The following is a 20437-nucleotide window of genomic DNA, read 5'->3' as shown; positions in this document are numbered from 1 at the left end:
ACGATTAGTCAATTAATCGATTACTTGCCAACTATTATATTAATCACCAACTACTTTGATAATCAATTAATCATTTTGAGGATTTTTTTAAGACAAAAAAAAGTGGTGATTCTCTGATTGCAGCTTCTTAAATATGAATATTTTCTGGTTTCTTTAGTGACAATAAACTGAAGATCTTTGTGTTGTGGACAAAACGAGACATTTGAGGACGACGTCTTTGATTTTGACAAACAGTAGACGACAGTTTACTTATAGACTAATTAATTAACTGAGAAAACAATCGATAGATTAATCAATAATGAATAATTGTTAGTTTTAGCTGTTGTCGAGGCTGACGACTACATTAATACATTAATACGTAAAATGATCTCCATCCACACCAGCGTTTCATAAATAACCTCCATCCATACTAACAGGCCTGAAGACGCTTGTCACATGACCATTCGTGTACATTGGGCCAAACAGGAAGCACATTTTCTACTCTGCGGTCGGTTGCTTAGTTTCAGAAAATACAAGACGGCTGTAACTTGTTATCCATGTTGAATTAACCAGCGCTAGTCGAGGCTGATGTCATTTGTTTTCTTCCGGGAAAAGGGTCACATGATAGGAGGAGGGCGACCAATCAGGGAAGGACACGTTATGACTGATAAGACCCAATCAGGCAGCGGACGTCTGCGTCAAGTCTCCGTTTCCGCCTGTCCAGACTAAAACGCGATCCAGGAGTTTTTAAACTAAACATGAGGTCAGCAGAGTCTCTGTTTTAGAGGTTTGAAAACATGTGAACGTTTGAACGTTGGGCACAAACGCAGCAACAGTTATACGGTTTAAAATGAAAATATTAGTGTGGATGTAGCCTGAAAGACGACGGCCGCTAGATGCTCCAACTGACTCAACTTATCTCTAGAAATACTGAGTCATTGTTTCTTTTAACGAGTCATTTTGGTCTCAGTCTCTAAATTCAGACCCTCTAATAAGTGTGCTGGTGATCATTTATGAAATTATTGCTCCGTTAATAAGATTTGAAGACTCATAGTAGCTTTGATATCTGCTGCGTGGGTGTTGATTGACAGTTGGCTCACCTGCTGCTCTGGAACTGAGTCGCACTATTGTTGCAATATTTCACTTTAAGTTTAACGTGACTTGATTAAGATACCTAGCTACAGTAGCAACGTTAGTATTTACACCTGTTTTTCCTGCTTCAGGTAAGATGTGAACCAGGAAGTCCTGCACACTTCTCAAGTCTTTCAATTAAGATGTTACGGTCGAAGCGATCACTGGTTAATCTTCCATGAAACTACAAAGATCTTATAAAACATCACAAATATGCAACGATATGCACATCGATACACACCACAGAGTAGCACCTGCTGCCTCTGAGTAACTCACAACAGGTGAACGACAGGTGTGGCGTTGGGCGGAGTCTGTGTGTCACATTTCTGCTCTCACATCAACCATCTGCTGCTGAGTCTGACACAGGTAGGTGTGTGTGTGTGTGTGTGTGTGTGTGTGTGTACTCACCCTGTATCGATGGTCTTTATGAACGCTGCCGAGGAAACACTGCATGCACAGAACACAGGTGGGATCAGCTGCACACTCCCTACACACACACACACACACACACACACACACACACACACACAGAGAAACATACAGACAGATTTTGGTTAATACCTGGACTGTGTGTGTGTGTGTGTGTGTGTGTGTGTGTGTGTGTGTGTGTGTGTGTGTGTGTGTTACCTGCAGGAGTAGGTGTGTGTGTGTGTGTGTGTGTGTGTGTGTGTGTGTGTGTGTGTGTGTGTGTGTTACCTGCAGGAGTAGGTGTGTGTATGTGTGTGTGTGTGTGTGTGTGTGTTTGTTACCTGCAGGAGTAGGTGTGTGTGTGTGTGTGTGTGTTACCTGCAGGAGTAGGTGTGTGTGTGTGTGTGTGTGTGTGTGTGTGTGTTACCTGCAGGAGTAGGTGTGTGTGTGTGTGTGTGTTACCTGCAGGAGTAGGTGTGTGTGTGTGTGTGTGTGTGTGTGTGTGTGTGTGTTACCTGCAGGAGTAGGTGTGTGTGTGTGTGTGTGTGTGTGTGTGTGTGTGTGTGTGTGTGTGTTACCTGCAGGAGTAGGTGTGTGTGTGTGTGTGTGTGTGTGTGTGTGTTACCTGCAGGAGTAGGTGTGTGTGTGTGTGTGTGTGTGTGTGTATGTGTGTTATACGTGCTGGAGTAGGTGTGTGTGTGTGTGTGTGTTTGTTACCTGCAGGAGTAGGCGTGTGTGTGTGTGTGTGTGTGTGTGTGTTACCTGCAGGAGTAGGTGTGTGTGTGTGTGTGTGTGTGTGTGTTACCTGCAGGAGTAGGTGTGTGTGTGTGTGTGTGTGTGTGTGTGTGTGTGTGTTACCTGCAGGAGTAGGTGTGTGTGTGTGTGTGTGTGTGTTACCTGCAGGAGTAGGTGTGTGTGTGTGTGTGTGTGTGTGTGTGTGTGTGTGTGTGTGTTACCTGCAGGAGTAGGTGTGTGTGTGTGTGTGTGTTTGTTACCTGCAGGAGTAGGCGTGTGTGTGTGTGTGTGTGTATGTGTGTTATACGTGCTGGAGTAGGTGTGTGTGTGTGTGTGTGTTTGTTACCTGCAGGAGTAGGCGTGTGTGTGTGTGTGTGTGTGTATGTGTGTGTGTTACCTGCAGGAGTAGGTGTGTGTGTGTGTGTGTGTGTGTGTGTGTGTTACCTGCAGGAGTAGGTGTGTGTGTGTGTGTGTGTGTGTGTGTGTGTGTGTGTGTGTTACCTGCAGGAGTAGGTGTGTGTGTGTGTGTGTGTGTGTTACCTGCAGGAGTAGGTGTGTGTGTGTGTGTGTGTGTGTTACCTGCAGGAGTAGGTGTGTGTGTGTGTGTGTGTGTGTGTGTGTGTGTGTGTGTGTGTGTTACCTGCAGGAGTAGGTGTGTGTGTGTGTGTGTGTGTGTGTGTGTGTGTGTTACCTGCAGGAGTAGGTGTGTGTGTGTGTGTGTGTGTGTGTGTGTGTGTGTGTGTGTGTTACCTGCAGGAGTAGGTGGGCTCTCCCACCTTGAACACGTGTCCACACAGCGGTGACGGCTGGTTGTTCTCCTGCAGGAGCGCCAGGCCGGCGGCCGGCTCCTCCCCCAGCAGGAGCCACTCCAGAGGAGCCAGGAGGAGCAGCTGACAGGCCAGCTCCTCCCTCTGCTCCTCCCTCTGCTCCTCTCTGCTGCTGCACCCGCTCGGCCCCAAGCAAAGGATTCTGGGTACATATAGGGCCAGGTGACGGTGCACCTCCTGCTGAAGATCTGCTGCTGCCATCCATTGCTGAGGAAGAAGAGGTGGAGAGGAGGAAGAGGAGAGGAGGAGAAGAGGATGAGCATGAGAGGAGGGCAGGAGAGGAGGAGAAAAGGAGGAGAGGACGAGCAGGAGAGGAGGAAGAGAAGAGGAGGAAGAGGAGAGGAGGAGAAGGAGGAAGAGGGGGAGAGGAGATCAATATTTTTTTCTAAATACTCAAAGACACTAAAAAAAACTTTATGTCCAACAGATGTCCTGTACAACAGTAGTACTACAATACAGTGTACTACACTATAGTGTACTGTACAATAGTGTACTGCATTACAATGTAATGTACTATTATTATAGTGTACTGTTTTATAATGTAGTGTACTACAGTGTACTGCATTACAATGTAGTATACTACAGTGTACTGCTTTATAATGTAGTGTACTACAGTGTACTGTTTTATAATGTAGTGTACTACAGTGTACTGCTTTATAATGTAGTGTACTACAGTGTACTGTTTTATAATGCAGTGTACTACAGTGTACTGCTTTATAATGTAGTGTACTACAGTGTACTGTTTTATAATGCAGTGTACTACAGTGTACTGCTTTATAATGTAGTGTACTACAGTGTACTGTTTTATAATGTAGTATACTACAGTGTACTGCTTTATAATGTAGTGTACTACAGTGTACTGTTTTATAATGTAGTGTACTACAGTGTACTGCTTTATAATGTAGTGTACTACAGTGTACTGTTTTATAATGCAGTGTACTACAGTGTACTGCTTTATAATGTAGTGTACTACAGTGTACTGTTTTATAATGCAGTGTACTACAGTGTACTGCTTTATAATGTAGTGTACTACAGTGTACTGTTTTATAATGTAGTGTACTACAGTGTACTGCATTACAATGTAGTGTACTACAGTGTACTGTTTTATAATGTAGTGTACTACAGTGTACTGTAGTATTTACAGTACAGCAGCAGATCTGCAGATCAGATTAATGAGCTTGTTAGTGTGACCTGCTGAGACTCAGTGACACACTGACCTGGATCACTACCTGACACACTGCTAACACTGAGCTAACACTGAGCTAACACTGAGCTAACGCTGAGCTAACACTGAGCTAACACTGAGCTAACGCTGAGCTAACGCTGAGCCAACACTGAGCCAACACTGAGCCAACACTGTCACATAACAGGCTGCTGTCCTGGAAAACACCTCCGGTCATTATAGACTGAATATTTATTTTTATCTTCATGTCTGAACAGTGTTTTAAACATCAATAACAACACATACGACTGGTTTTACTAATATTGAATTTACAGGTGTTTATACCCGGATTTTTCAGGTATTTAATTCACTATCACTTAACAAAAATTAACCTTACTCATTTAAATGTATAAACAACTTCTCAACTGAATCTCCAGAGAATGTAACAGTTATAGAATTTGGTGGTTCAGTTCTACTGTCTAAAAAAATAAACACAAATTAAAACAAAATGTGTTGCAGCCCGAGCTCTTAAACACCTGAGAACATTTATATTATTATTACAGATTAAGTGTAACCCACAGACATGTTCTAATATCCTGTCTGACATTATTCTCTGTGTGAACTTATAATTATCCTTCTACAACAGCAGCTTACAGCTGGTCGGTGTTACACCAAATTCTGTGACCTGAATAAGAAGTTCACTTGTATTCCTACTGCAAATGTTTTTATCATTATATTTATCAGAGACTTTGATAGTTGTTAACCAAAAGTTCTGACTTTATCCTATAACATTAAATATACAAACTGTGCTAGTGTAGCAGACAGGTGTGTCAGTAGATCACTAACGCCTCACCTGTCAATATTACAATAGTAGTAATAATTAAATATTAATACAGTTTAGTCTCTCCTGTCACATAATCTGACAGGTCACAGATCTCAGTGCATTAAAATAACAGCTGTCAATATTTATGAGCTTATCTAATAGCTGATTAGGCACCATGTCTGGTAAAATATGTCACAATGTAGTTTGATAACAAACTCTCGGGTCTCAGAATCTGCAGGGTGACAGAATGAGGTGTAACACCGGTCTGATGTTTACAGACGGTTATAACGTCTAACGTAAAATAAACCTTCAGTAACGCGGTTTTAAACCGTTAAAAACGTGTAAATAAACTTGAATAAACACAACAGTTGGTGTCGACCTGTGAGTTCAGGCTGACACGCACAGACCAGCTGTTTCTGACAGGTTTAATCTGACATCCAGATGTTTTACAGATCACTCCGAGCGGCGCAGCTAGCGTTAGCATTAGCATGAGCTCCGGGCTGAAAAACAAGCTGAGATTAATGTCAGAAACACCGCGTGCAGCAGGTGCGACAGCGCGGTGTGACGCAGTGACAGCACAGGTGAGAGTCAGCGGCGCTGACAGCTCGAGGAGCCGCTTACCGACGCGGTGTCTTTGGCGGAGAAATTCAGGAATTCGGAACATAAAGCGGACGGTGGATCTCTGTCGGACTCGGCCGCCGCCATCTTTCCTCCCTCTGCGCTGTGGCTAAGGGAACAAGAAGAACCCGGAACCGGAAATGATCAACAGCTGAGGGGCGGGGCCGAGGAGCACAGTGGGCGGGGTCTTCTTAATTACAGTTTTTAACAGCAACAATAGTATGGAAGCTCATTTCCGCCAGCAAAAAAAACCCAAAACAAAACAAAAAAAAAACCAGATGAAAAGTTAATTTGAGTAAGTTTTTGTTTCAAAACAAAAATCCTCCTGGAAGATGAAAACTATCACTTTTAACATGACAATTGCACCTTTTAAGATAATAATTTTACCTTTTAATATCCTAATTGTGACCTTTAACATAAACATTTTTACATTTTAATATCATAATTTTGACTTTTGATGTCATATTTTTTTTTAACATTTGATATATTATAAATTTGACTCATTTTCAGGATTATCATCAGTCAGAATTATTTTTTTTTAATGTGATTAGTTAGTAGTTGACTTATTGAATCATATTACCATTAAGTTACTTCATTTTGACTTTTTATCTGACTTTCTATTTCATAGGTTTTACTAATTTACATTTTTGACTTAAAAAGTTTTATTATGACTGACTTTTCATCATTTTTTTTAATTTTTAATTTTTCATCATACAATCAAAGCAACAAACAAGGGAAAAACAATAAAATATATTTTTTTCTATTAACACAGAAGCAAAAGAGCGATTGACAAGACTTAAAACATCATATACAATAATAAGCTACATTAACAACAAAACAAAAATAAAAATGAGCCCATAAAAACATCGAATTTACATCTTTACATGTCGCAGTCAAAGAGAGGATCAGAAATGTTTTCAGTTATTGTTATTTTACCAACATTTTGAGGAGTTTAAGGCTTTTTGACACTTTCATGAAAGATCACAGAGTGTGAGAAACCTTTAAACATTTAAATGTTTGATTCTACCTGATCCAGATACAGATAGCACAGAATACCATCATTCACTCAATCCTAATCTTTCAAACTGCTGTTGTCATATTTAATGGACTCGTTTTTCCTTCTTCCTTCAGTCGGATGTTGTTTTCCTCTCTGTGCAGAGTTTGTTTTCACATTTATCTCAAATTAAATATATTTACAGATTCAGAGATTCTGGATTTTTTAATGAAGGAGAAAGAGGATCAGACACATTATTGTTCCAAGCAGAGTATTTTTTATATGTTTTAATACGTGTCTGGTTGGGATCTTTAAATTAAATTAAAATAAAATGGAATAAATAAACCTACAGAGTTTACAGAGAGCTTCCTGAGTGATCCGACTGTTCCTGTTATCTTCACTGCTCCTCTTCTGCAATCATCAGTATTTTAAAGCTTCTCCGAGTGATCAGAGTGACACATTTTTGGTCCAACTTTTATGACAAAGACTGATCAACTTTCTTAACTTTGAAAAGGATTCATATCTCGGCTAATATTCAGGAGGTGCAGGAGATGGAGGCTGAGGAGGGATTCTGATACGCTTCATAAATACGGCCTGTATTATTATATCCATTTATAATAATCCAGAGCTGTTAAAGTGAGTCAGTCCTGCTCTGAACCAGCTGCTGGACGAGACTCCGGAGCTGCTTCAGCTCTGCTCGGATGTCCCTCAGCTCCTGTTTCTGCAGCTCCTGGTCCTGAAGCTGCTTGTCCTGAAGCTCCTGGTCCTGGTCCTTGTGGGCTCTGGTGGAGGGAAGAAGAACATGTTAGAGGACACTTCTGCAGAAACTGAATCTGTCATGTTTTACAGGCAGAATCAACAATGTGTGTAAAGTGGATTTCAGCAAATTAACTTTACAAAGAGAAGATCAGGAAACTGATCAACAACAAGTATTTAAAGATTTAAATCTTTAAAAACAGTTTATAAATAAATCATTTAGTTTTTTATCAAACAAACAGGAGGAAATAGCGCATTCATTGGGGACTATTTTAAGCGGCGGAGGAATCCACATTTGGTGCTCTCGTGAGTATTTCTGGCAGGAGGACGGTGTGTGTGTTAATAGTGATGAAGAAACCTATCCATTACTTTACACTGATAACAAGTTTCGACATATTACTGACATATCATCATCTTTTCAGTTGATATGTTGAACTTGTTAGCAAACAGTTGCTTGTTTCCACATCCAGAAGTTACGGAGCAACATCAACCTCACATTGATAATGTCAATAATTACTTGTGGGGTTCCTCAGGGTTCTATTTTTGGTCCTTTATAGTTTCAATCTGGTTAAAGCTGCTTATATTTATGTTTTTTGTCCACTTTTTTGCTGTATAATAGTCTGTCAACATAACTTCTCTCACATTACCTGCTTAAAAAGTAGCTGTGGCTAACATGTTAGCAAATAGCTGCCTACTTCACATCCAGCAGTTACGGAGCAACATTATCATTCATGTGGAGTCGTGTTTCTGTCCACCTGGTGAATGTGAGTCCAATATTCACTCTCTTTTAGCTTCTGTTTTTGCTCTCTACCAACTCCTGAGGGAAATATCTGGCTCTTTAGCTGCTAAATGCTCCACTATGTTCACCAGCTAGTCTACAGCTAACTGTGTCTGTTTGGTGCTGAGCAGGTAGTGTACAGCGACTTTTTACAGCTTTTTTCTCTGAGAACGACGCTATGAGACGCTGAGAGTGAACCAGAACAGTAAAGTTGCAGCCGGACAAATAAACAATGAGCTGAAACTCACTATAAAGCTGCATAAAGCCGAGAGGAGCTGCAGAGTCTCTGTAGGTTTATCACTATTTAATTATTATTATTATTATTATTAATATTATTCCACAGTCTGACAGTATTATATAAAGATAATATTTACACTGACTCCATGTTTTATTGCTGCAAAATGTCATTAGATGGAAATATTATGGAAACATTTTTCATTCACTCTCCAACATTTGCTGCACAGGAGGAGTGATGAGCTGCATGTTAATATTCTGTTGTCTGATTTATGGACAAGTTATAGTTATGATTGTTTTTTTTTAAATGTATAAAATGTTTTTGTGTTCATTTTTTAAGGGTTTTTAAAAAAAATGTATTTATCATCATGTGAGGAAGCAGCAGAGTGATTGATCTCACCCAGAGACTCCGGCTGTTCCCATGTCTCTCTGCAGGACCAGGAACTGATCCAGAGTCTCCTACAGGACACACACACACACACACACACACACACACAGACACAAACACACACACACACACACACACACACACACACACACACAGACACAAACACACACACACACACACACACACACACACACACACACACACACACACACACACACACAAACACAGACACACACACACACACACACACACACACACACACACACAAACACAGACACACACACACACACACACACACACACACACACACACACACACACACACACACACACACACAGACACAAACACACACACAAACACACACACACAAACACACACACACACACACACACACAGACACACACACACACACACACACACACACAGACACACAGACACACACACACACACACACAGACACACACAGACACACACAGACACACACACACACACACAGACACACACACACACACACACAGACACACACACTTTAGTTTCTACACTTTAAGTAAAAACAGAATTATTCGGTCTTTCAGAAACACACTTTGATCTGTGCAGTGATCCGACACTTCTCGTCATCGTAACGGGGGGTCGTTGTGACGTCGTCGGTGTAGGCGTCGGCCAGCGGCGCACATTGGTTGGAGATGTACTGGTTGTCATAGAAACGACGGAGGTGGGGCATGGACTCCTCTACCTGCAGGATGACAGCTGCCTGCTGCATCACGGCGTTGGCCTGCGAGTTATCATGCACTCTGTTACACACACACACATACACACACACACACACATATATACGTATGTATATATACACATGAACACCTGGTCCTGAAACTGAACCTGTCAGTACAGGTTTGGATGTAGACACATCGTGACCTCTGACCTCTGGAAGGTGTCGGTCAGCAGGGCGATCATCAGGTTGACACACAGGATGGAGGACGCAGCGAGGAACGTCCCACACAGCAGAGGAGCCATGATGTCGTCCACCTTCACCATGGCGGCGTACTCGTACTCATCCACCAGAGTGATGCGGTACAGACTGAACAGGAGGCCGGAGACAGACTGCATGCTGGGAACTGATGACGAGCCTGGACAGGGAGGGACGGAATTTATATCTCTGATTTCTGATTGGTCACATAGTTTTCTAGATCAGGTGGATTTGTAGAGTCAACACACACACACACACACACACACACACACACACACACACACACACACCTCCGAATATGACCCAGAAGGCGCAGGCGTAGGGAATGAAGATCTCAGCGTACAGGAACAGGAAACGCATCACATCCCCGATAATGTTCCCCAACATGACGATGAACGGACCCATTAACCTGCACACACACACACACACACACACACACACACACACACACACACACACACACACACACACACACACACACACACACACATTTCTAAGTACGTCATTAAATAAAAACAGCGGCTCTTTTCACTTCACCGAACAGAGTGAGACCTCTTCACGACAGAGAGGATCTTTGTTTGGACCTGCAGCAAACACCTGGCTGTTGTCATGGTGACACTGAGGCGTGGTGGGGGTAACCTGATCACTGAGATGAGGCTCTGTACCACCTCACAGATGGCGTGTTACCATGGTAACCCCAGCAGCTGTTGTTAATAAAAAGGGGGGCGGGGTCGAAGCACCTGAAGGCTCTGACGTGCTTCATGAGCCGCAGCCACAGGAAGATGATGGTGATGGCGAACAGACGCAGGCTGATGCTGTGAAGATGGACGGACGGACGAACCACGTCTGCCATGTGGACGCCAAACGACACCGCCAGCAGCGTGTACGCCAGCCAATCAAAGACGTTCCTGACAACACACACACACACACACACACACACACACACACACACACACACACATCTATCATTATGGGGACCAGTTTGAGTTTTAGACCTTGGAGAGTTTTTCATTTTTTTAGTAGTATTCATATAGGTGTAGAGATGTGTGTGTGTGTGTGTGTGTGTGTGTGTGTGTGTGTTAATACCACAGGTCTCGACTGTAGTTTCCTCTCATCTTGTGAATCCGTTTGTTCTGATTCAAAAGGAAAACTGCCTCCTGCACAGAGAACACACACACACATACTATTATAGTACTACCAGTCATACTAATACTATTATAATACTACCAGTACTACTATTATAATACTACCAGTTCTACTAATACTATTACAATACTACCAGTAATACTAATACTATTATAATACTACCAGTACTACTATTATAATACTACCAGTACTACTAATACTATTATAATACTACCAGTACTACTATTATAATACTACCAGTTCTACTAATACTATTACAATACTACCAGTAATACTAATACTATTATAATACTACCAGTACTACTATTATAATACTACCAGTACAACTAATACTATTATAATACTACCAGTACTACTATTATAATACTATCAGTTCTACTAATACTATTACAATACTACCAGTAATACTAATACTATTATAATACTACCAGTACTACTAATACTATTATAATACTACCAGTACTACTGATACTATTACAATACTACCAGTACTACTAATACTATTATAATACTACCAGTACTACTATTATAATACTACCAGTACTACTGATACTATTACAATACTACCAGTACTACTAATACTATTACAATACTACCAGCACTACTAATACTATTACAATACTACCAGTACTACTAATACTATTACAATACTACCAGTACTACTAATACTATTATAATACTACCAGTACTACTAATACTATTATAATACTACCAGTACTACTAATACTATTACAATACTACCAGTACTACTAATACTATTATAATACTACCAGTACTACTAATACTATTATAATACTACCAGTACTACTAATACTATTATAATACTACCAGTACTACTAATACTATTACAATACTACCAGTACTACTAATACTATTATAATACTACCAGTACTACTAATACTATTATAATACTACCAGTACTACTAATACTATTACAATACTACCAGTACTACTAATACTATTATAATACTACCAGTACTACTAATACTATTATAATACTACCAGTACTACTAATACTATTACAATACTACCAGTACTACTAATACTATCACAATACTACCAGTACTACTAATACTATTACAATACTACCAGTACTACTAATACTATTATAATACTACCAGTACTACTAATACTATTATAATACTACCAGTACTACTAATACTATTATAATACTACCAGTACTACTAATACTATTATAATACTACCAGTACTACTAATACTATCACAATACTACCAGTACTACTAATACTATTACAATACTACCAGTACTACTAATACTATTATAATACTACCAGTACTACTAATACTATTACAATACTACCAGTACTACTAATACTATTATAATACTACCAGTACTACTAATACTATCACAATACTACCAGTACTACTAATACTATTATAATACTACCAGTACTACTAATACTATTATAATACTACCAGTACTACTAATACTATTACAATACTACCAGTACTACTAATACTATTACAATACTACCAGTACTACTAATACTATTATAATACTACCAGTACTACTAATACTATTACAATACTACCAGTACTACTAATACTATTACAATACTACCAGTACTACTAATACTATTATAATACTACCAGTACTACTATTATAATACTACCAGTACTACTAATACTATTATAATACTACCAGTACTACTATTATAATACTACCAGTACTACTATTATAATACTACCAGTACTACTGATACTATTACAATACTACCAGTACTACTAATACTATTACAATACTACCAGTACTACTAATACTATTATAATACTACCAGTACTACTAATACTATTATAATACTACCAGTACTACTAATACTACCACCTGTGTAAGACAGACTCAGGATATTTAATGAAGGTTTGTGTATATAAATTAGATGATTAAAAAGTTGTTGAATATTAAAGTTAAAACATTTGAATATATTAAATATTGAAATATAGTTTATTAATAGTTTGTTAATAAACATAATAAATGTTTATCTGTGTCTATCTGCAGACTGTAAACCGGGTGTCAGTGTTCGTCTACCTGTGGCCACATGGGATGTGAGCAGCGCAGGTCGTCATGGACACGAAGCTCCGCCCACCGCTGCCAGAGGCGGAGCTTCCTCCTGGAACGCAGGATGTCCAGCAGCTCCCTCAGCACCTCCTCCAGGGTCACGAGCAGCGCCAGGACCACCAGGAGGACCCGCCACCAGTCCTGAGACACACAGGTAGACACAAGTCAGGTTTCCATCCAAATGTAACGCACATTTCTAGTGTTCCCACTCACGCTTTTTATGCTCAAATTGAAAAAAGTGCATTAAAAAGTGTGAATGGAAACCCAAGTACAGACAGACAGGTACAGACAGACAGGTAGAAACAGACAGGTAGAGACAGACAGGTAGAGACAGACAGATAGAGACAGACAGGTACCGACAGACAGGTAGAGACAGACAGGTAGAAACAGACAGGTAGAAACAGACAGGTAGAGACAGACATGTAGAGACAGACAGGTAGAAACAGACAGGTAGAAACAGACAGGTAGAGACAGACAGGTAGAGTCAGACAGGTAGAGACAGTCAGGTACAGACAGACAGGTAGAGACAGACAGGTAGAAACAGACAGGTAGAGACAGACATGTAGAGACAGACAGATAGAGACAGACAGGTACCGACAGACAGGTAGAAACAGACAGGTAGAGACAGACAGGTAGAAACAGACAGGTAGAGACAGACAGGTAGAGACAGACATGTAGAGACAGACAGGTAGAAACAGACAGGTAGAAACAGACAGGTACAGACAGACAGGTAGAGACAGACAGGTAGAGACAGACAGGTAGAAACAGACATGTAGAGACAGACAGGTAGAGACAGACAGGTAGAGACAGACAGGTACAGACAGACATGTAGAGACAGACAGGTAGAAACAGACAGGTAGAGACAGACATGTAGAGACAGACAGGTAGAAACAGACAGATACAGACAGACATGTAGGGACAGACAGGTACAGATAGACATGTAGAGACAGACAGGTACAGATAGACATGTAGAGACAGACAGGTAGAGACAGACATGTAGAGACAGACAGGTAGAAACAGACAGGTAGAGACAGACAGGTAGAGACAGACATGTAGAGACAGACAGGTAGAAACAGACAGGTAGAGACAGACATGTAGAGACAGACAGGTAAAGACAGACAGGTAGAAACAGACATGTAGAGACAGACAGGTACAGATAGACATGTAGAGACAGACAGGTACAGATAGACATGTAGAGACAGACAGGTAGAAACAGACATGTAGAGACAGACAGGTAGAAACAGACAGATATAGACAGACAGGTACAGATAGACATGTAGAGACAGACAGGTACAGATAGACATGTAGAGACAGACAGGTAGAGACAGACATGTAGAGACAGACAGGTAGAAACAGACAGGTAGAGACAGACATGTAGAGACAGACAGGTAAAGACAGACAGGTACAGACAGACATGTAGAGACAGACAGGTACAGATAGACATGTAGAGACAGACAGGTACAGATAGACATGTAGAGACAGACAGGTAGAAACAGACAGATACAGACAGACAGGTACAGATAGACATGTAGAGACAGACAGGTAGAGACAGACATGTAGAGACAGACAGGTAGAAACAGACAGGTAGAGACAGACATGTAGAGACAGACAGGTAAAGACAGACAGGTACAGACAGACATGTAGAGACAGACAGGTAGAGACAGACAGGTAGAAACAGACAGGTAGAGACAGACAGGTAGAGACAGACATGTAGAGACAGACAGGTACAGACAGACAGGTACAGACAGACAGGTAGAAACAGACATGTAGAGACAGACAGGTAGAGACAGACATGTAGAGACAGACAGGTAGAGACAGACAGGTACAGACAGACAGGTAGAAACAGACATGTAGAGACAGACAGGTAGAGACAGGTAGAAACAGACAGGTAGAGACAGACAGGTAGAGTCAGACAGGTAGAGACAGTCAGGTACAGACAGACAGGTAGAGACAGACAGGTAGAAACAGACAGGTAGAGACAGACATGTAGAGACAGACAGATAGAGACAGACAGGTACCGACAGACAGGTAGAAACAGACAGGTAGAGACAGACAGGTAGAAACAGACAGGTAGAGACAGACAGGTACAGACAGACAGGTAGAGACAGACAGGTAGAGACAGACAGGTAGAAACAGACATGTAGAGACAGACAGGTAGAGACAGACAGGTAGAGACAGACAGGTACAGACAGACATGTAGAGACAGACAGGTAGAAACAGACAGGTAGAGACAGACATGTAGAGACAGACAGGTAGAAACAGACAGATACAGACAGACATGTAGGGACAGACAGGTACAGATAGACATGTAGAGACAGACAGGTACAGATAGACATGTAGAGACAGACAGGTAGAGACAGACATGTAGAGACAGACAGGTAGAAACAGACAGGTAGAGACAGACAGGTAGAGACAGACATGTAGAGACAGACAGGTAGAAACAGACAGGTAGAGACAGACATGTAGAGACAGACAGGTAAAGACAGACAGGTAGAAACAGACATGTAGAGACAGACAGGTACAGATAGACATGTAGAGACAGACAGGTACAGATAGACATGTAGAGACAGACAGGTAGAAACAGACATGTAGAGACAGACAGGTAGAAACAGACAGATATAGACAGACAGGTACAGATAGACATGTAGAGACAGACAGGTACAGATAGACATGTAGAGACAGACAGGTAGAGACAGACATGTAGAGACAGACAGGTAGAAACAGACAGGTAGAGACAGACATGTAGAGACAGACAGGTAAAGACAGACAGGTACAGACAGACATGTAGAGACAGACAGGTACAGATAGACATGTAGAGACAGACAGGTACAGATAGACATGTAGAGACAGACAGGTAGAAACAGACAGATACAGACAGACAGGTACAGATAGACATGTAGAGACAGACAGGTAGAGACAGACATGTAGAGACAGACAGGTAGAAACAGACAGGTAGAGACAGACATGTAGAGACAGACAGGTAAAGACAGACAGGTACAGACAGACATGTAGAGACAGACAGGTAGAGACAGACAGGTAGAAACAGACATGTAGAGACAGACAGGTAGAGACAGACATGTAGAGACAGACAGGTACAGACAGACAGGTACAGACAGACAGGTAGAAACAGACATGTAGAGACAGACAGGTAGAGACAGACATGTAGAGACAGACAGGTAGAGACAGACAGGTACAGACAGACAGGTAGAAACAGACATGTAGAGACAGACAGGTAGAGACAGGTAGAAACAGACATGTAGAGACAGACAGGTAGAGACAGACAGGTAGAAACAGACATGTAGAGACAGACAGGTAGAGACAGACAGGTAGAGACAGACAGGTACAGACAGACAGGTAGAGACAGACAGGTAGAGACAGACAGGTGACCTCGGGGAAGACGTAGCGTTGAGTTGATTCTCGGTGGACGGACACAGAGATGGCAACGGTCGTCCAGGCAACATTGAACAGGAAGTTGAGGATGAGGAGAAGCCACGCCCCCAGCCTGGATGTGATTGACAGCAGCAGAGACAGGTGGAGACACACAGACAAGGTCCAAATATGATCCAAAATCAAACCAATCAGAGTGGAGTTTACCTGCCGTAGAGTTCCCATTTGACCTGGATCAGTTTGAGAAAGACCGGGTTCATGATGAGGTCCAGTTTGCCCTGCTGAACCACCAGCTCCAGCTGACAGCACATCACACACAAACACACCAGTTAATCCAGTTCAGGTAACCCACAGAAACACTGAACGACATTTAACTGATTCACTTACTGGAGACGTCGGCTCACTGATGACTGCATCTACAGACCACAACAGACAGACAGACAGGTAGAGACAGACAGGTAGAGACAGACAGGTAGAGACAGACAGGCAGAGACAGACAGGTAGAGACAGACAGGTAGAGACAGACAGGTAGAGATAACACAGTACTGTTAATGAGTGGTAGTAACAGTATCAGCACTGATACCAACAGTACTATTGTAATACTGCAGTATTATTATTGGGGGACTGACAGACAGAAAATTAACAGTCTGTGCTGTCGACATGTCTGTTACTGGTCCCAGTAACACGATGATAACATCAAACCATCATCTTCTGTCCTTTTTAAATTCCCACCAGTTGAAAGAGAGAGAAATCACTGGAAGTCACCCTGTCCTGGACCAGTGGACGACCAGTGAAGTACTGTACTAATCCTACAGCAGTGGTGGAAAGTAACTAAGTACATTTACTCCAGTACTGTAGGTAAATACAGTTTTGAGGTACTTGTACTTTACTTGAGTATTTCCATGTGATGCTACTTTCTACATTTCAGAGGGAAATATTGTACTTTCTACTCCACTACATTTATTTGACAGCTTTAGTTACTTTTCAGATGAAGATTTGACACAATGGATAATATAACAAGCTTTTAAAATACAACACATTGTTAAAGATGAAACCAGTGGTTTCCAACCTTTTTGGCTTTTGACGTCTTACAAAAAGCAGTGTGTAGTCGGGGTCACATTTCACATGTCTATGAGTTGTTAACAGCTCCACCAAATAGTGATTTTTCCCTCTAAACTTCTCACATGCTTTCATTTCAATAAATGTTCAAATGATCCAATATTTCAGCAAAAAATCAACGCAGTAGTATCAGTGTTACCTTGCAGGTTGCTCTCAGGTGAGTTTGGTTCTGGTTCCAGCAGGTTCAGGTAGTAGTACCGCTGTCTGGTCATTCTGTCTGTTACTTGGAACTGATTGAGGGCCAACTGGGCCTGAACACAACACACAACCACATTCATCACAACACCAGGAGCTTCTATTCTATTCTATTCTATTCTATTCTATTCTATTCTATTCTATTCTATTCATCATTCCTTGCATTATTACATTATTTAAATTCAAATGTACATTTCATGAGAAACCACACTATTAAATAGTTGGATGTGTTAAATAATGACTGAAAACTAAATTTTAGATATTTTTTATCGGTAGGCGGGACTTTATTTACCACTGGACTCATCCGACCAATCAGAGCAGTTATACAGAGCTGTCCATCAGAGTCCTTTATCCCTGCCTCCGCCCCGAGCTCCAACAGGACCCGAGCTGCTTCACTGCGCTCTGAAAACACACATATAGTGGTGTGTCAGTACTGAACCGCCGGCGTCAGCTGGGCCAGTAGAATCAGTGATGTCAGAGGTGATGTCAGTGATGTCAGTGATGTCAGTGATGTCAGAGATGATGTCAGTGATGTCAGTGATGTCAGTGATGTCAGAGGTGATGTCAGTGATGTCAGTGATGTCAGAGGTGATGTCAGTGATGTCAGTGATGTCAGTGATGTCAGAGATGATGTCAGTGATGTCAGTGATGTCAGAGGTGATGTCAGTGATGTCAGAGGTGATGTCAGTGGTGATGTCAGTGATGTCAGAGGTGATGTCAGTGATGTCAGAGGTGATGTCATAGATGTCAGAGGTGATGTCATAGCCGATGTCAGTGCTGTCAGTGATGTCAGAGGTGATGTCAGTGATGTCAGTGATGTCAGAGATGATGTCAGTGATGTCATAGGTGATGTCAGTGATGTCAGAGGTGAGGTCAGTGATGTCAGAGGTGATGTCATAGATGTCAGAGGTGATGTCATAGGTGATGTCAGTGCTGTCAGTGATGTCAGAGGTGATGTCATAGGTGATGTCAGTGATGTCAGAGGTGATGTCAGTGATGTCAGAGGGGATGTCATTAATGTCAGAGGTGATGTCAGTGATGTCGGAGATGATGTCAGTGATGTCATAGGTGATGTCAGTGATGTCAGTGATGTCAGAGGTGATGTCATAGGTGATGTCAGTGATGTCAGAGGTGATGTCAGTGATGTCAGAGGGGATGTCATTAATGTCAGAGGTGATGTCAGTGATGTCGGAGGTGATGTCAGTGATGTCAGAGGTGATGTCAGTGATGTCGGAGGTGATGTCAGTGATGTCAGAGGTGATGTCAGTGATGTCAGAGATGATGTCAGTGATGTCAGTGATGTCAGTGGTACCCAGGTTGGCAGCGAGCTGCAGCGGTGTTCTCTGTTTGTAGTCGGTGCAGCTGATGGAGGCTCCGGCCTGCAGCAGCAGTCGGATGGTGCTCACAGCATCGTTCTTGGAGGCGTAGTGAAGAGGAGTCTGCTGGTCCTGAAGAGTCCGAGCCTCCAGGTCAGCTGAGGACACACACACACACACACACACACACACACACACACACGATCAGTATCTGTAGATCTGATCTGCACTGAACGTCTTTGTCATAAGTGTACTTTTAAAATGTATTTGTGCTGAGAAATGAAGTAGATTTATAAACATATTCTACAGGGTTTTATAAGGGATCTCAGAGATAACACAGTGTTGTGCTTAAAGTACATCTACATATCTGAGACCAAGATCAAAATGAAACCTTATTAAATCCAAGTGATTCATAGTGAGGGTGAGTCAAGAGCACAAATGACTAAATCTAGAGCACTTAATTAAACCGAGAGCACGAATGATAAAATTGAGAGCATGAAGCACCATGACCCTTCTCGGGCTCTGTATCACCTCTGTATCTTTTTCTGGGAAAGATGGAAAACAAAAGTCAGACTGTTGCTTTAACTCCGTCCTGGACTCCACACAGACCTTGTCTGTCCAGCAGGAACTGAACCATCTCCTGGTAGTCCATCGCCGCGGCCACGTGCAGCGGTGTGACTCCAAACTTATCCGGCCTGAGGAGGTCTGAGCCCCGGTCCAGGAAGAACCGCATCACATCCACACTCCACGCCCTGGAGATCTGAACCACAACAGCCTCATTATACTTATACCTGCTGCTGTTGGAGTTTATGATTCATAGATCAACTTCATTACACAAGAACATCAAATAAAACTCTTGATTGTGTTTGTATCGAGTTTGTCTCTAAAGTTACAGAAGAAAAATGTAAGGTTCTTGTTAGTTATTACTATATTGTTGTAAGTTTAAGTCATATTCTGCGTTGTGTGATGTGTGTGGTTAATAACTATATACTTATGATCACTGTATTATTGTAAATGTTTGTAGTGAAACCAAACAAATGCAGCAGTGAAATAAAGAATAGAAACTGTGTGTTGACCTCGTGCAGGACGGTTTGTCCGTATCTGTCGGAGCTGTTTGGATCGGCTCCATCTGACATCACTTCATCCACAAACTGAAGGTCGACCTGCACAATTCATATCAATATATTAATGATTCATGTTACCTGGTTTATGTTAATATATGAATATATTGATGTTACCTGGTCGGTGTCCTGGTTGGTAGCAGCCAGGTGTCTGAAGTGATCCAGCAGTTTTTTATTCAGTTGATAGTTTTTATTTGTCTTGTCGGTTTGGTCTCTCTGCTCTTCATCATCCTCAGCCAGACCTTTGTACCTCGTCTCCAGCACAACTCCTGCTTATTA

At 41.6% G+C, this 20437-nt stretch overlaps 2 protein-coding genes across 5 annotated transcripts in view; both read right to left on the bottom strand.

Annotated features, from left to right (window-relative positions):
• The window catches only part of ubr2 (ubiquitin protein ligase E3 component n-recognin 2), a 32274-nt gene extending 26460 nt beyond the window's left edge, over window positions 1–5814 (bottom strand). For 3 of the 4 annotated variants that reach the window (XM_044372126.1, XM_044372127.1, XM_044372125.1), the window contains exons 1-3: window positions 5687–5814; window positions 3004–3287; window positions 1519–1597 (exon numbers count right to left, since the gene is read on the bottom strand). In XM_044372126.1, the coding sequence (XP_044228061.1) occupies window positions 1519–1597; window positions 3004–3287; window positions 5687–5770 (447 nt within the window). In that variant the 5' untranslated portion in view covers window positions 5771–5814. Of the gene's footprint in view, window positions 1–1518; window positions 1598–1980; window positions 1990–3003; window positions 3288–5686 lie in introns of those variants that run through there. The other variant, XM_044372129.1, reaches the window with a different exon arrangement.
• A 1130-nt stretch (window positions 5815–6944) lies between these two features.
• The window catches only part of si:ch73-193i2.2 (transient receptor potential cation channel subfamily A member 1), a 13698-nt gene continuing 205 nt past the window's right edge, over window positions 6945–20437 (bottom strand). The window contains exons 2-18 of the mRNA XM_044372190.1: window positions 20276–20427; window positions 20114–20200; window positions 19647–19797; window positions 19034–19195; window positions 18014–18123; window positions 17666–17777; window positions 16795–16823; window positions 16615–16706; window positions 16408–16522; window positions 12991–13161; window positions 10884–10954; window positions 10538–10705; window positions 10088–10206; window positions 9753–9957; window positions 9417–9624; window positions 8846–8904; window positions 6945–7459 (exon numbers count right to left, since the gene is read on the bottom strand). Of these exons, the coding sequence (XP_044228125.1) occupies window positions 7309–7459; window positions 8846–8904; window positions 9417–9624; window positions 9753–9957; window positions 10088–10206; window positions 10538–10705; window positions 10884–10954; window positions 12991–13161; window positions 16408–16522; window positions 16615–16706; window positions 16795–16823; window positions 17666–17777; window positions 18014–18123; window positions 19034–19195; window positions 19647–19797; window positions 20114–20173 (1983 nt within the window). The 5' untranslated portion in view covers window positions 20174–20200; window positions 20276–20427 and the 3' untranslated portion in view covers window positions 6945–7308. The remainder of the gene's footprint in view (window positions 7460–8845; window positions 8905–9416; window positions 9625–9752; window positions 9958–10087; window positions 10207–10537; window positions 10706–10883; window positions 10955–12990; window positions 13162–16407; window positions 16523–16614; window positions 16707–16794; window positions 16824–17665; window positions 17778–18013; window positions 18124–19033; window positions 19196–19646; window positions 19798–20113; window positions 20201–20275; window positions 20428–20437) is intronic.

This window comes from Thunnus albacares, chromosome 14 (genome assembly GCF_914725855.1).
Source record: "Thunnus albacares chromosome 14, fThuAlb1.1, whole genome shotgun sequence".
NCBI lineage: Eukaryota > Metazoa > Chordata > Actinopteri > Scombriformes > Scombridae > Thunnus > Thunnus albacares.
This window is presented reverse-complemented; position numbering and strand designations above follow the sequence as displayed.